Raw genomic sequence first — 12,849 nt, 5'->3', positions numbered from 1 at the left:
GCAGAATATGGCTGCAGTTTAGATGACAGTGTCACGTGGATTCTTATTACTTTTCTTTGCTTTAATGTATTAAATTAAAGCCAAAGTATATTTTTATTAAATCAGAAAATGCCCAAACAAAACAAACGCCATGGCCGGCTTCTCTACCCTTGATCAGGCAACTCGAAGCAACGGGAAGTTATAACCGTTTCTTTGTAGGACCATCCCTCCACCGTTGGGTCACCCTACCCACGAAACATTTATCTGTTAATTATATATATTTTTTTTAATATAAATATTTAATTTAAAAATTATTAATCTATTTTTTACATAAAGTAAACCTACACTAACCCTAATTATTGCGAGAAAGAGGACAGATCAAAGAGGGCAAGGTGATGCATGAACCCATGTGGTGGGGCCCGCAAGCCGCTCTTAGCCACCCTTCGGCGTCCCAGATCCCCGTTAAAAAGGAACTCCTCGTCTCTCCCTCTACCTCTACCCCCTCTGTCCTTTTCCTCTGCTGGTCCCCACAAGTAAGACCATGTTTGATAGCTCATTAATTACACGTCCCGTGCAACCAATAAGGTTCGATAACCTATATATATTTTTCTAATTAAACTCAATTTGAATTTAAACTTATAATAATTCTTTATTTTATAAAAATTTTCAAGTAAAATTTATATATTCTTTTTTTTTCCTCCTGCCATTTTAGAACTGCTGATTGGATTCTAAGAATATATGTGTTTATGGAGGCATGAGTTGCCCTGGAAAGAAGTATAGTCAGCAGAGGAGATAAAGAAAAGCTTTGATAGAGTATGCTTCTCTTTAAGAAGACACTAACCCTCCAATTCCAAGCACTTCCAAGGCGCAAAGACAGATAGAAAAAACGTTACTTTATAACACAGAAACCGTTTGAGCAGAATTATAGACACACAGGTTGTCTCTTCCAAGCTTGCAGCTAAAGACATGGGTCCAATTTGGGTTTGGATATGAATTGATAAATCAGAAAATTTTGTGTCAAGATATGCTTTGCTTGCAACATGTAACAACCCAAAAAATTTTAAATTATAAATAAAATAAAAAAATATTATGTCATTAATATCATAAGATTTATTTCAATTAATTTTAAAATAAAGAAAGATAATAATAATAATTAAATTAATTAAAATTAATTTAGTAGATGAGAATAAAATAATTAAATTTTTCTAGACTATATTTATTTTTATCATTTCTAGAATTTTATTAAACTTTAACATAATAAAATAAATTTGGACCTAATTGTAAATCCCTAAAAAGTTAAGAGATTAATAGTGTAATTAGAAGTTAAAAAAAAAAATTTAAACGCAGCATAGCCCCTTCCTCCCGTCTCTCTCTCTTCCTCCCGTCTCTCTCCCTCTCCCTCTCCGTTCACTGCGTCTCCGGCCGACCCAGTGGCGGGCGACGGTCAACAGAGGTCCGGATTCCCTTCACAGTGGTCCTCAACAGCACCGACGACCCCCTGGACAGCGAACGGCGGTGAGAGGAGGCCCCAACGCGAGCAGCAGCCGCATCCTTCTAGGCGTGATTCCGGTGGTTCCCAGTGGCATTCCAGCCAGTGGAGGGTGGCGCTCGACTCCTGGGACCACGGGCTTCCCATCCCGACCAGCGGTGCTCCATTTCATGGAGGTTTCTGGTGAGTCTCGAAGAGAGAGAAAGAGGAGAGAGAAAGTGACGACAGTGGCTTTCCGGCCACTTTTCAGGCAATCAGACCGTCGGATCGGAAATCCGAGGCCACCGATGGACTCAGGATGATGAGATCTTCGAGATAGGGCCGATCCCGCTCCGATCGGACACCGTTTAAAAAAGGGGAAATCGAATGGTCCAGATCGTTTGGTGAGATTTTTAAATTTTTTCGATTTTCAAAATTTAAAAATAATTTTATAATAATTATTAACACAATTTGGACTTAATTTAGGTGCAATCGGATCGAAGATAGCTCACCGGTGCCGGGATCGCATTTTCAGCCCGATCCGACTGCTCGACGACCCGTCTCAGAACATGGTCGATATTATAGTCAATCCTAGCATTTTTAGATTTTCTGGATGAGTTCCAGATGTTAGAATTGGCATAGTTAAACTCGAACTCCAAGTTGCTCATTTTCTGCTAATACCGATTTAGAATAAAATTTATAAAATATTCGTTGATGATCAAAAAAATTATAATTCCTTTTGCGTTAGCTCTATAATATTGCTAAGGACAGCGGAGCAAAATTTTAGAATTTTTAGAGCTTGTCATAGTGAATTTTTATGAAATGTCAATTATAGGGACTAAAATGAAAATTTTCAAGTTTATGACTGTTGACTGTTTGGGTGGGCCCAAGAGGGGCTTTGTGATGTGATTGTATGATTTGCGGATATAGAAGTGTATTTTAAAACTTTTTCGCAGGTTTGGTTCCGACATAAATTAGGTTGTCTGTTGTCTCTTTAGAGTTTTATGTTGACTTAGTAATAATAAATTTATAATATAATTATTAGGTGATCGATGTCAGCTATTTTTCTTCATCCAGCAGCCACAATAATCCTCGGTGTACTGTGAGTAAAATATTAATTTTAATTATAATTTTAATATTATTATATGTTCAGGCATGCTCATGCATCACTTATATGTATATATCTATGTAGTTAAACATTAGGCACGTTTTATATTGCATTCTTAATTGATAAATTGTAATGGGTGTTGTTCGTGGTAATTTGAAGCAGTGTGCGTGCGTTGGCGTGCGTTGGCATGCGTGTGATATGGTACTGGATATGTACAGGACGGGTAGATAGGGCTTGAGGGATACTCGCTGGGACCCGATCATTCGGGGTAAACACGGCTTGAGATATTCGCTGGGACCCCGTATTTGGTTTATTAAGCGAAAGTCCAACTGAGATCTTCGCTGGCAGAGGTTGGATTAAGAGGGCTGTACAGGAGATCAGCTCCCATTTATGTATTGTTTGACATTATCAGGTGTGTGAGTGCTTCAAATTGCCTTTTTGATGTGATTTGTATAAAAATTATGATGATGTTGCATTTTCACTTCACATGGTGCATTAGCTTTAGATAGCTATAGATATTATGGTTAAAATTAATATTTTATTGTCTGAGTCGAACGCTCACTCCTGTTCACCTTATTTTTCCAGGATACAGGAGATTTCTTGTTGAGTTCTAACCTGCCTCTCTCCCTCGCAGGTCGTCTATTAATATCTGTAATGTTTGTATAATTCTGTTAACTCTTATAATTCCGCATATGTTAGAAATATTTATTTGATTTGGGTCTGTAATATATTTGCCATGTTGGACCTGTAAACTTATTAAAAGCATGTATGTTGGATTGGATGAGGGAGCCGAGCTCCCATTTATTTTCATGACATTTGATTATAAGGAGGGTGAGCTGAGCTCCCCAATTTATTATATATTGTGTTTACAGGTTGGATGAGTCAAAAACTCCCCGTTAAATGGTCCATTTTATGGCCGGACTCTGTCCGGTTGAATTCTTGAAATTGGGCCCAAATGGGCCTTAGAGTTGGGTTGAGGAATGGTTAGGCTTACTATGGCCTCGGGGGCTTTAGGCTGGCTCAGGTTCTAGTACCGATCCGACCCATAGGTTGGGTTGTGACACAACTTATGAGAACATTTCCAGCTATGCATGTGAACCTCAAAAGAGGAATTTGTTCTTGCAAAGTTTGTATGAAAAAGATTTGGAGGATTTGAAGTTCACCGATAACAAGAACTGTGGTACCTAAAGAGAAATTCAGGATCAGGATATAGTTGAATTTACAAAATGGTGTCCAGTTTTGCAGACTTCTCAAAAGTGCTGTTCATAAAAAGAAAAAAGATAAGAGAGAGAGGATTTTAATTCAATCCCTTTGATTCTAAACTAGAGAGTCCGCATGTACTTCTTTTAATTCTGATCCTCAGTATGTTTTTCCATTGATCTATCTATGTTTTCTTCTTTGCTGCTGAATCATTATTGAATTTGACAGGGTTTTCAATTCATTGTTGTAACTTAGAAGGCTTCTTTCTTCAGGCTGCAGATTTCTGTAGAAAGTATTGCAGATGAGTATACTAATACATCAATTTTCTTCTATTCTGTGGGAACTCCTGGTTCTCACATAAATCCAAGAAGCCTGAAGCAAACAATTTCCAAGAATATTCAACATGTTGTTTCATTTTCAAACTACCATTCAACCTGCTTAAGTTCTTTTATATTCATCTTCTCCCAACATTGAAGGTAAAGTTTACACATATGTCTGCATTGAAGTTATGAAGCCTTATAAGAGAAACGCAGTTTATGCTGCTGACCACTTGGAGCCACTGCAGACTCTTATGTTTCTAGTGTGGTGCTATAGATATGTTGTACGAGCTTGTGCAAATGGTAAACAGGACAAGATAGAAAGAATATGGTGATCATTCTCTATGTTGCAATTTGAGCAATCTTTGTTAGGGAATTTGCGATAGTTGACACCAGAGATAGCAGAAGTGGAAGAATTACATGCAGTGGAATCAATGACTATTTATGGGGCCCTTGGATCGGCTATTGCTTATGATTTATAAATGTACTGTGCAAAGATGCTAAAAAAATCCTTACTTTAAATGGCTTGATTTGGTTTGCACCATTTAACGAGGATACATGAATATTATGCTCCAATTCAACTTTCCACTCTACAGGAAGTTGCCAAACTTCAGTCTCTGAAGTGACGGATACAGTTAATGATGCTTATGAACATGCATTAACAGGCCAAATCTGTGCCACATCTATCAGTGTTTGCCCTCTTTCCATACCCTTGCCATTTCCCTCAATTCAAGAATCTTGTCGGTCAGCACGGTGAACTGTTGAGCACTTGAATGGATAAATTAATATTGTATATAATTCGTGGTCTCCTAATTAATTTAATAAATGGATAAATTATAGTTGATTAAAACTAGAAATGAAAGGCTCATACAAATAATCCAAGAACAGAAACCTAACCTAAGCAAAACAAATAGGGTCAAGGCCACACAAAGAAACCCTAGTTAGATTAGAAGCAGACGAGTGTTGTTCACTATGCCGCAATGCAGTCAAAATATCACTGCCCTTTATGGTACTTGGAAGGGGATGATAGTATTGAAAGGGAATGATAGAAGCTAAACTTCTAGATTTGCACCGCGCGAGCATTCACTAATCAAACCAAATTGATCTCCAAGCCTTGCTAAACTAGAAAAGCACACGCGGATTTTGGTGCTTCCAAAATCACTCTTCACAAGAGGAGGAAAACTACATAAAAAAACAAAAGGGGGAGGGGGGGCAAACTTATATAGCGTGTTAAATGGGTTAAGTCGTGTTAAATCGGGTTAAATGGATTATTTCGTGTTAAATGGATCGTGTCGTGTTGAATACATTTAATACACTTTACTATTAACCATGTCGTATCGTGTAACTCGTATAATAGAAAAATCGTGTTCGTATTTAAATTTTTAACACGATTCATTAATTATGTCGTGTTTGTATCGATCTTAATCGTATTCATGTCACGTGTTAGCACGACACGAATACGATTCATCAATCTGAATTGCCACTACTAAGCATATCCATATATACCAGCTAGCAAAAGAAAAGAACATCAAAAGTTATTTACAGTTCCGCTTGGAGATGGAAACAGAGACCCACTCTTTGGAAAGGAAATATATGTTGTCTCCCGTTCAAAAGGAACAAGAAAAGGTCACCAAATGACAGTGTAAAACAGCTACACCACAAGGAAAAAGAAAAAAGTTAAGAAAAACAAAAAAAAAAAAAACTGTCAAATAATCGAGATGGAAATTAGAATTGAAGACCCTTCAATTTGATTTCAGGCCTTATATCCCTAAAACTAAAATCTCCCATTTTAATCCGGCTCTGAATAAGAAAGAAATGATAATAATAATAATAACTATTGTTTTTATTATTGCTCAAAACTCGACAATTTCATACGTGCCAGGGAGAGTCCACCCTATTGGCCACTGCTAAACCAGAACCAACTACGCACAGCTGCACACGAACGTCAAACAAGCCTTCGACGAGCAAACCTGTTCTAGTAATAAACACGTGCAGCCACCAACCAGCAAGACATGGAACCTGTAACTGTAAGTCAAAAAAACGGGGTGTCGTTTCGACGCGTTTGCAAAGCCGTCATTCACGACTATTCTCCGCCATTCTTCAAGGAAACACGTCCCCCGTTCCTCCTCTAACAAGCTCCTGACACAACATCTCCCAATAAAATTACGCCACGTTTTCTTCTTTTATTTGCTTCCATGATGCGGGGCCCATTATATTATGTCGTTTCCCAATCATTGTCGGCCACGTTCTCACCTTGGCTTTCTTCCATGAATCGGACCCTCCACGAAAGTCTCACTGTCACCACCCCACTCTGTCCCTACCTGTTAACTCCTGCGACAGATTTCCATTTTCGGTTTCTGAATTTTGTTTCCGTCGTTAAAACCCTCTTAAAAGCTCTTTTAATCAATTATTAATGGAATATATCCTCTGGAGATTAGGTTAATATACAGTCGCTGAAGCTCGAAATTTTATTTAAAAGATTCTTTTTTTTTCTTTCACAGAAAAGTTACTAAATTTGCCTTTTCTGTTTGTATCTTTTCCAAAAGCCTTTGGAAGCTCATTGGAGTTTGATTTTTTAATGCATATAATTTTTAGCTCTTTGCATCTTATCAGTAATCAAGCTCTTCTCGCTTAATAACCAAAGATAATTGAACCCAGAAAAATGCCTCTAATTCTGCGCAAAAAACCTACTGAACCCAGCAAAAGCTCAGCATCGGATTTAAAAACACAAAGCGAGGAGGAAGAAGAAGAGGATAATAACAAAAGGAAACACCAAAAGAAGAACCAAAAGAAACCCACCAGCGGAAGTGCAGAGGAGAAGCCCGGAAGCAAACCGAAATGGTCTTGCATAGACGACTGCTGCTGGTTCGTGGGCTCCATATGCATAGTGTGGTGGGTTCTACTGTTTCTGTACAATGCAATGCCTGCATCTTTGCCCCAGTATGTCACCGAGGCCATCACAGGTCCCTTGCCAGACCCACCGGGTGTGAAGTTGAGGAAAGAAGGATTGAAGGCTAAGCATCCAGTGGTTTTTGTCCCCGGGATTGTCACGGCGGGGCTTGAGTTGTGGGAAGGGCATCAGTGTGCTGATGGCTTGTTTCGGAAGCGGCTTTGGGGTGGAACATTCGGAGAAGCATATAAGAGGTACGGATGATTGGCGAACTCTGGGATTTTGATTGGTTTCTTAATTATTTTTGTTTTTATGCTGAGTATTTGTTCGATGAATTAGAAATGTGAATTGGTTTGCTGTATGTAGAAGTTCAATAATCATCAACCAGCAATTTTTTAACGCCCTGTAGTGCTTTTTCCTACTTTTTACTAGTGTTAATGTAAATATTATTAATTGACTTTACGTTAAGGAAACTAGGTTCCTTGGTAGGGAGACAAACTTTGTTTGTTACTTTTATGGAATAAACTTTTGATTAATTAGTTTGGCTTGGCACTAGTTGATTTGTTTTCCCTTTTTGTTCCCATATATATGAGTAGTTCATTGTTATACAACTTGTTATTTTTGATTGTGTGTCAGCTTTGTGGTTGACGCCAATGATGGAGGAAGGCAGTCAAAATGTAACTATTGATCACTTGAAAAGGATATTCTTTTTTAACTTGACGTATTCATATCTGAATTTTGATCATCTAACAAGACACATTAATTAGATGTTCAGCTTGTCAATTAGGAGCATAAACTCTGGATAGTATACTAAACTGACACAAAATGCAATTAGCATTCTGGATCAAAAGCTCAAATTTGTTGACATGGCTGGATTCAACATCCAATCATTTGTGTAAATGATTTGATTGGACATTTCAATGCCTCAATGGTGGAAACTTACCAGTGTTTCCATCTCCCTCCTACTGTTAAGATGGAATGGAATGGAGATGAACTTTGGCTTAATTGCAGTACACACAGACAGGAAAGGAATTAACAGAACTTTTTTTTATTAGGAAAAAAAAAACTGTGTGCTACAATCTTAGGGGCCTAGGAATTGCTGATTCCAATTAGATTTCTTGCTAGCAGTTGTTTAATGTTTCTGGTGATTGATCAAGCACCTTTCTACTGTTCTGTTGGATATTTTGCAGGCCTCTCTGTTGGGTAGAGCATCTATCACTAGACAATGAAACTGGATTGGATCCTCCAGGCATAAGGGTTAGGCCTGTCTCTGGACTTGTGGCTGCTGATTACTTTGCTCCAGGATATTTTGTCTGGGCAGTTCTCATTGCTAACTTGGCACGCATTGGATATGAGGAGAAAACGATGTATATGGCCTCATATGATTGGAGACTTTCATTTCAGAACACTGAGGTTTTTCTTTATTCTTTTTTTTTCCCCATCTTGAATTTCTTGATGGTGTTATAGATGCCAGTGGAATTTAGTTTTCTAGTGTCTGTCCCTTCCATCATATATCTGATAAGCTCAATTAATCAGGTCCGAGATCAAACATTAAGCCGCATGAAGACTAATATAGAACTGATGGTTGCTACCAATGGTGGGAATAAGGCTGTTATTATTCCACATTCCATGGGTGTTTTGTACTTTCTGCATTTCATGAAATGGGTTGAGGCACCAGCTCCAATGGGTGGCGGAGGTGGGCCAGATTGGTGTGCTAAGCATATCAAGGCGGTGATGAATATTGGCGGTCCATTTTTAGGTGTTCCAAAAGCTGTTGCAGGGCTTTTCTCTGCTGAAGCAAGGGATATTGCAGTTGCCAGGTTTTTGCAGTGATCTTCTGATAGATTGTTTAGAGATGAATGTAGCTTGCCAGAGATTACAAATATTTTTTGCCCTGTTGATTAAAGAGAATTAAAACCTGCAGTAAAACTATGCATTTGTTAGGAGTAAACTTTCCCATAGATAATGAACATGATTTTGATCTCTATCAATCCGTTCATCTTGCTTTGCCCTTTTTCTTGCTGTCATTGGGATGACATAATAGTCTTGATCGATAGTCTATTTTTTTGATACCAAAAACTCTTCACTTCCTCTTTTTGATTCACTAGCATTTCTTATAAAATAGAAAATGTACTCATCTTTTGTAAGTATTGTCAGAATGTCTGTTACAAGCCATCTCAATTTCTCCTACAGACAATCAAAATTTTAGTTTTCCAAATAGATGTTTCTTATGTTCTAGTAATTAGTTAATTCCTTTCAAGTACAAAACATACCTCATTTAAATGTATGGTCTTTTAATTATTAGAGGCATAAAGTTAATAGTCACATTGTTGATAACCTTCAGTTGGTCACTAGTCACCATTCTAGTTCTAATGGGAAGCACAACCATCTCACAATATGTGAGATTCTGGGGTTTTTACCTTTTTATAGAGTTTGAATATCTCTGCTCTATCCATCTGTTTTCATATTTAAAGCAAGTGGTTTGCAGCCAGATTCTCTCTCTCTCTCTCTCTCCCTCTATCTCTTTGAAATGAGAAATTGCTCTTCTATTGCTGATAGTCAATTATACATACTATTGTCTTCCTAGTGGGCACTTCCTCTTCTAAATGTTCATGATATTCGTTTTTATATGCATTTACATCTAGTCAGCTTGCATATAGTGAATGTTCTAAATCATAATCCCAACTTGCAGGGCCATTGCACCAGGTTTTTTGGATAATGATATATTTTCCCTTCAGACCTTGCAACATGTAATGAGGATGTCTCGCACATGGGATTCAACTATGTCAATGATACCAAGAGGTGGGGCCACTATTTGGGGTGATCTTGACTGGTCACCTGAGGAAGGTTACGTTCCTGGCAAGACAAGGCAAAGAAACAACGACACCAAGAATGGCAGCCAAGATGGGATTGAAAATGGGGTTTCTCAAAGAAAGAGCATTAAATATGGAAGAATGATCTCATTTGGGAAAGATGTAGCAGAGGCACATTCATCTTCTATTGAGAGGAATGACTTTAGGGTAAGTCTGTTTATTTTCCTAAGTTTGGTGTGCATGTTTCTTCCACATATTGCCAAGTCATGCACATTTGGTACGCTCTGCATTTGTGCTCTCTTTCAGTTGCTTATACAATCAGGGTGTTGCGATTTATCCTTTTAATTATTTTCTTAATTTGAATTGCTGATTTTTTTTTTTCTTACAACTATAACAAATTTATAAAATTCTCCCATTCTAAGTTATTATTGCTTCAATGCATCAATATCAGCCTATTTAGAAATCTCATCTTCTGCTGTAATGTGTTTTTGCTATCTCATTATTGCAGGATGCTGTTAAAGGACGTAGCATTGCAAACAATACTTGTCGTGATGTCTGGACAGAGTACCATGAAATGGGATATGGAGGTATTAAAGCTGTTGCAGAATATAAGGTTTATACTGCTGGATCTATTCTAGATCTGCTTCATTTTGTAGCCCCAAAAATGATGGAGCGTGGTAGTGCTCATTTCTCTTATGGAATTGCTGACAATTTGGATGATCCAAAGTACAAACACTACAAACACTGGGCAAATCCCCTGGAGACAAAGTGAGAATAACATACTTTTGTCAATTGTTCTCAGAAAATGTGATTTGAATTTTCTTCTTTGTAACAGCCACGTAAATATGTTGGATGATAGCAATATCCCTTATTGCTTAGTTTACAAAGTTACAAACCTGTCATTTCAGTAGGTATGCTTACCTACAGCTTTAAGTTGGTAAATACAAGTGGCTAAATTTCTGAAAGAAAGCTAAATCTTTGTTCCTTCAGAATATTATTCAAATTTAAAATTTTATAGTGGCATTCCACTAAAAAATGAAATTTATACTGGTACAGCAGTATAGATCCTAGGAATTGATCTGGATAATTAAATGGCTATTGTGGTCAAAGGAGCAGTAAGTTGATATATTCTGTAATGAAGAAAGATAGCTTCTTACCTTTGTTTTGATAGTAGTTCCATAAAAAAATTCTGCTAATAGACCATTATAATATCTTAATTTCTTTTTATCTTATTGCTGTAAAAAAAAAATTGCCATTAATGTCTGTTTTCAACTATTTTTTCCACAGTTATGAGCCCCTATTGCATAGCTCTCTCTCTCTCTCTCCAAATGCTGTTCAATTACTTGATTTAGCTACTAAGGCATGGCAATCTGTAAATGGTTTTCTTATTGACTATGCTTTCTGGCATGATGGTTTTACAGGTTACCCAATGCCCCAGAAATGGAAATCTTTTCCATGTATGGAGTTGGCATACCAACTGAAAGAGCTTACGTTTATAAGCTATCTCCTTCTGCTGAATGCTACATTCCATTTCAGATTGATACATCAGCTGACGGGGAAAATGAAGACAGCGGTTTGAAAGATGGAGTTTACACTGTTGATGGGGATGAGACTGTTCCTGTTTTAAGTGCAGGCTTCATGTGTGCTAAAGCTTGGCGTGGGAAAACCAGATTCAATCCTTCAGGAAGTAAAACATACATTAGGGAGTATGATCATTCTCCTCCAGCAAATTTACTGGAAGGCCGGGGCACTCAAAGCGGTGCCCATGTTGATATAATGGGAAATTTTGCTTTAACTGAGGATATAATGAGGGTGGCAGCTGGTGCTACAGGAGAAGAGTTGGGAGGGGATCAAGTTTATTCAGATATCTTTAAGTGGTCTAAGAAGATCAACTTACCGCTGTAAATGCAAGGTGCTGCCTAAAATTTTTAACATAAATGAGTGCTTTTTTCTCTTGGCCCTAGCTATTTCAGGCTCTGCATTCTGATAAGTCATAGTTTTAGTGGTATACTTTCTCATTCCCAGCACCAAAAAAATATTATCTTTGAGATTTCCTGGGTGAAATCAGTTTTCTACTTTATCTGAAAAGCTTTTTCACATCAATAGATCCTGCATAATTAACCAGCTCCCTTCATGGCTTGTGAAAAGGCAAAATTAATGTCCTTGTTTGGATGCCAATACTTATTACTGTAATTTGTTGTCAATGTTTGAGGAAAATTTGCTGGCTCTTATTCATTCTATTTGCAGGGATACGGAACCTGATGTTGCAAGTAATTCCATCAAAACAACGTTCTTTTTTGCTTGTGCTTGACCTGAACATTATAATTCTGAAGTATATCACCAAAGCTTTCTTCTGGTCTCTTATCTGAAAGTGATATAGAAGAAAGCTGCAAAGCTGGCTGCAGCATGACAGATTGGCTTTTCCTCTGATGTAAAGTTGAGCTGTAGCTGTTGTTGTTGCTTTTATTAGGTTAATCATTTTACATACATCTTCTGTATTTTGTAATTCTTGTACCTGGAACTTTTAGAAATGAAAATGATATACCTTAGCAATAGCATATCTTTGGAACTTGGAAGTTGGGACTGTATAATATCTAATTGATTTGCTTTTGCTGAAATCACCAAAAAGAGTCTCAAACTTTTTTCTGCTTTAAATGGACTACTTTTGCCTGGAAGGTACTTCTGAAGGACTTCTTTTGTGCTGTGATTATGACATTAGTAGTTTTGAATCTGTCAATGTCATTTCTTTTACTTCAGGTTGCATCAGCTATCTGAGGATGCACTGTTCTTATGATCCTTAATTCACTTCAACAACTTTTCTCAAAATATTACAACATTTAACAGAGTTGTTAGTGAAATCTCATATTATTCCCACTTTGGATGACTGAAAAAGCTACTACCAATGAACATCAGGAATTTTTGCCTGTTATGGGAATCAGAACCTTTTTTATGTGCAGACTGTTTCTGAAAAATCAACATACTTTGACCATCTTTTATCATGTGATTAATTTTTTTCCCCAGAACATCAAAAGGAAACAAGAAAGTTCCCACTTTTATGAAAATGATAATGATTC

At 37.4% G+C, this 12,849-nt stretch overlaps 1 protein-coding gene across 1 annotated transcript; it reads left to right on the top strand.

The window, feature by feature from the left end:
* The first annotated feature begins 6,382 nt into the window (after positions 1–6,382).
* LOC110635770 (phospholipid:diacylglycerol acyltransferase 1) lies at positions 6,383–12,458 on the top strand. Its single transcript, XM_021785219.2, has 7 exons — positions 6,383–7,216; positions 8,153–8,375; positions 8,499–8,782; positions 9,655–9,982; positions 10,284–10,543; positions 11,197–11,687; positions 12,023–12,458. The coding sequence occupies exons 1-6, from the start codon at positions 6,735–6,737 to the stop codon at positions 11,678–11,680; spliced, it is 2,061 nt and encodes a 686-aa protein (XP_021640911.2). The 5' UTR covers positions 6,383–6,734; the 3' UTR covers positions 11,681–11,687; positions 12,023–12,458.
* The last annotated feature ends 391 nt before the right edge of the window (positions 12,459–12,849 follow it).

Source organism: Hevea brasiliensis, chromosome 6 (assembly GCF_030052815.1).
Source record: "Hevea brasiliensis isolate MT/VB/25A 57/8 chromosome 6, ASM3005281v1, whole genome shotgun sequence".
Lineage (NCBI taxonomy): Eukaryota > Viridiplantae > Streptophyta > Magnoliopsida > Malpighiales > Euphorbiaceae > Hevea > Hevea brasiliensis.
Note: the sequence above shows the minus strand (reverse complement) of the source record. Positions and strands in the feature narration are given on the sequence as shown.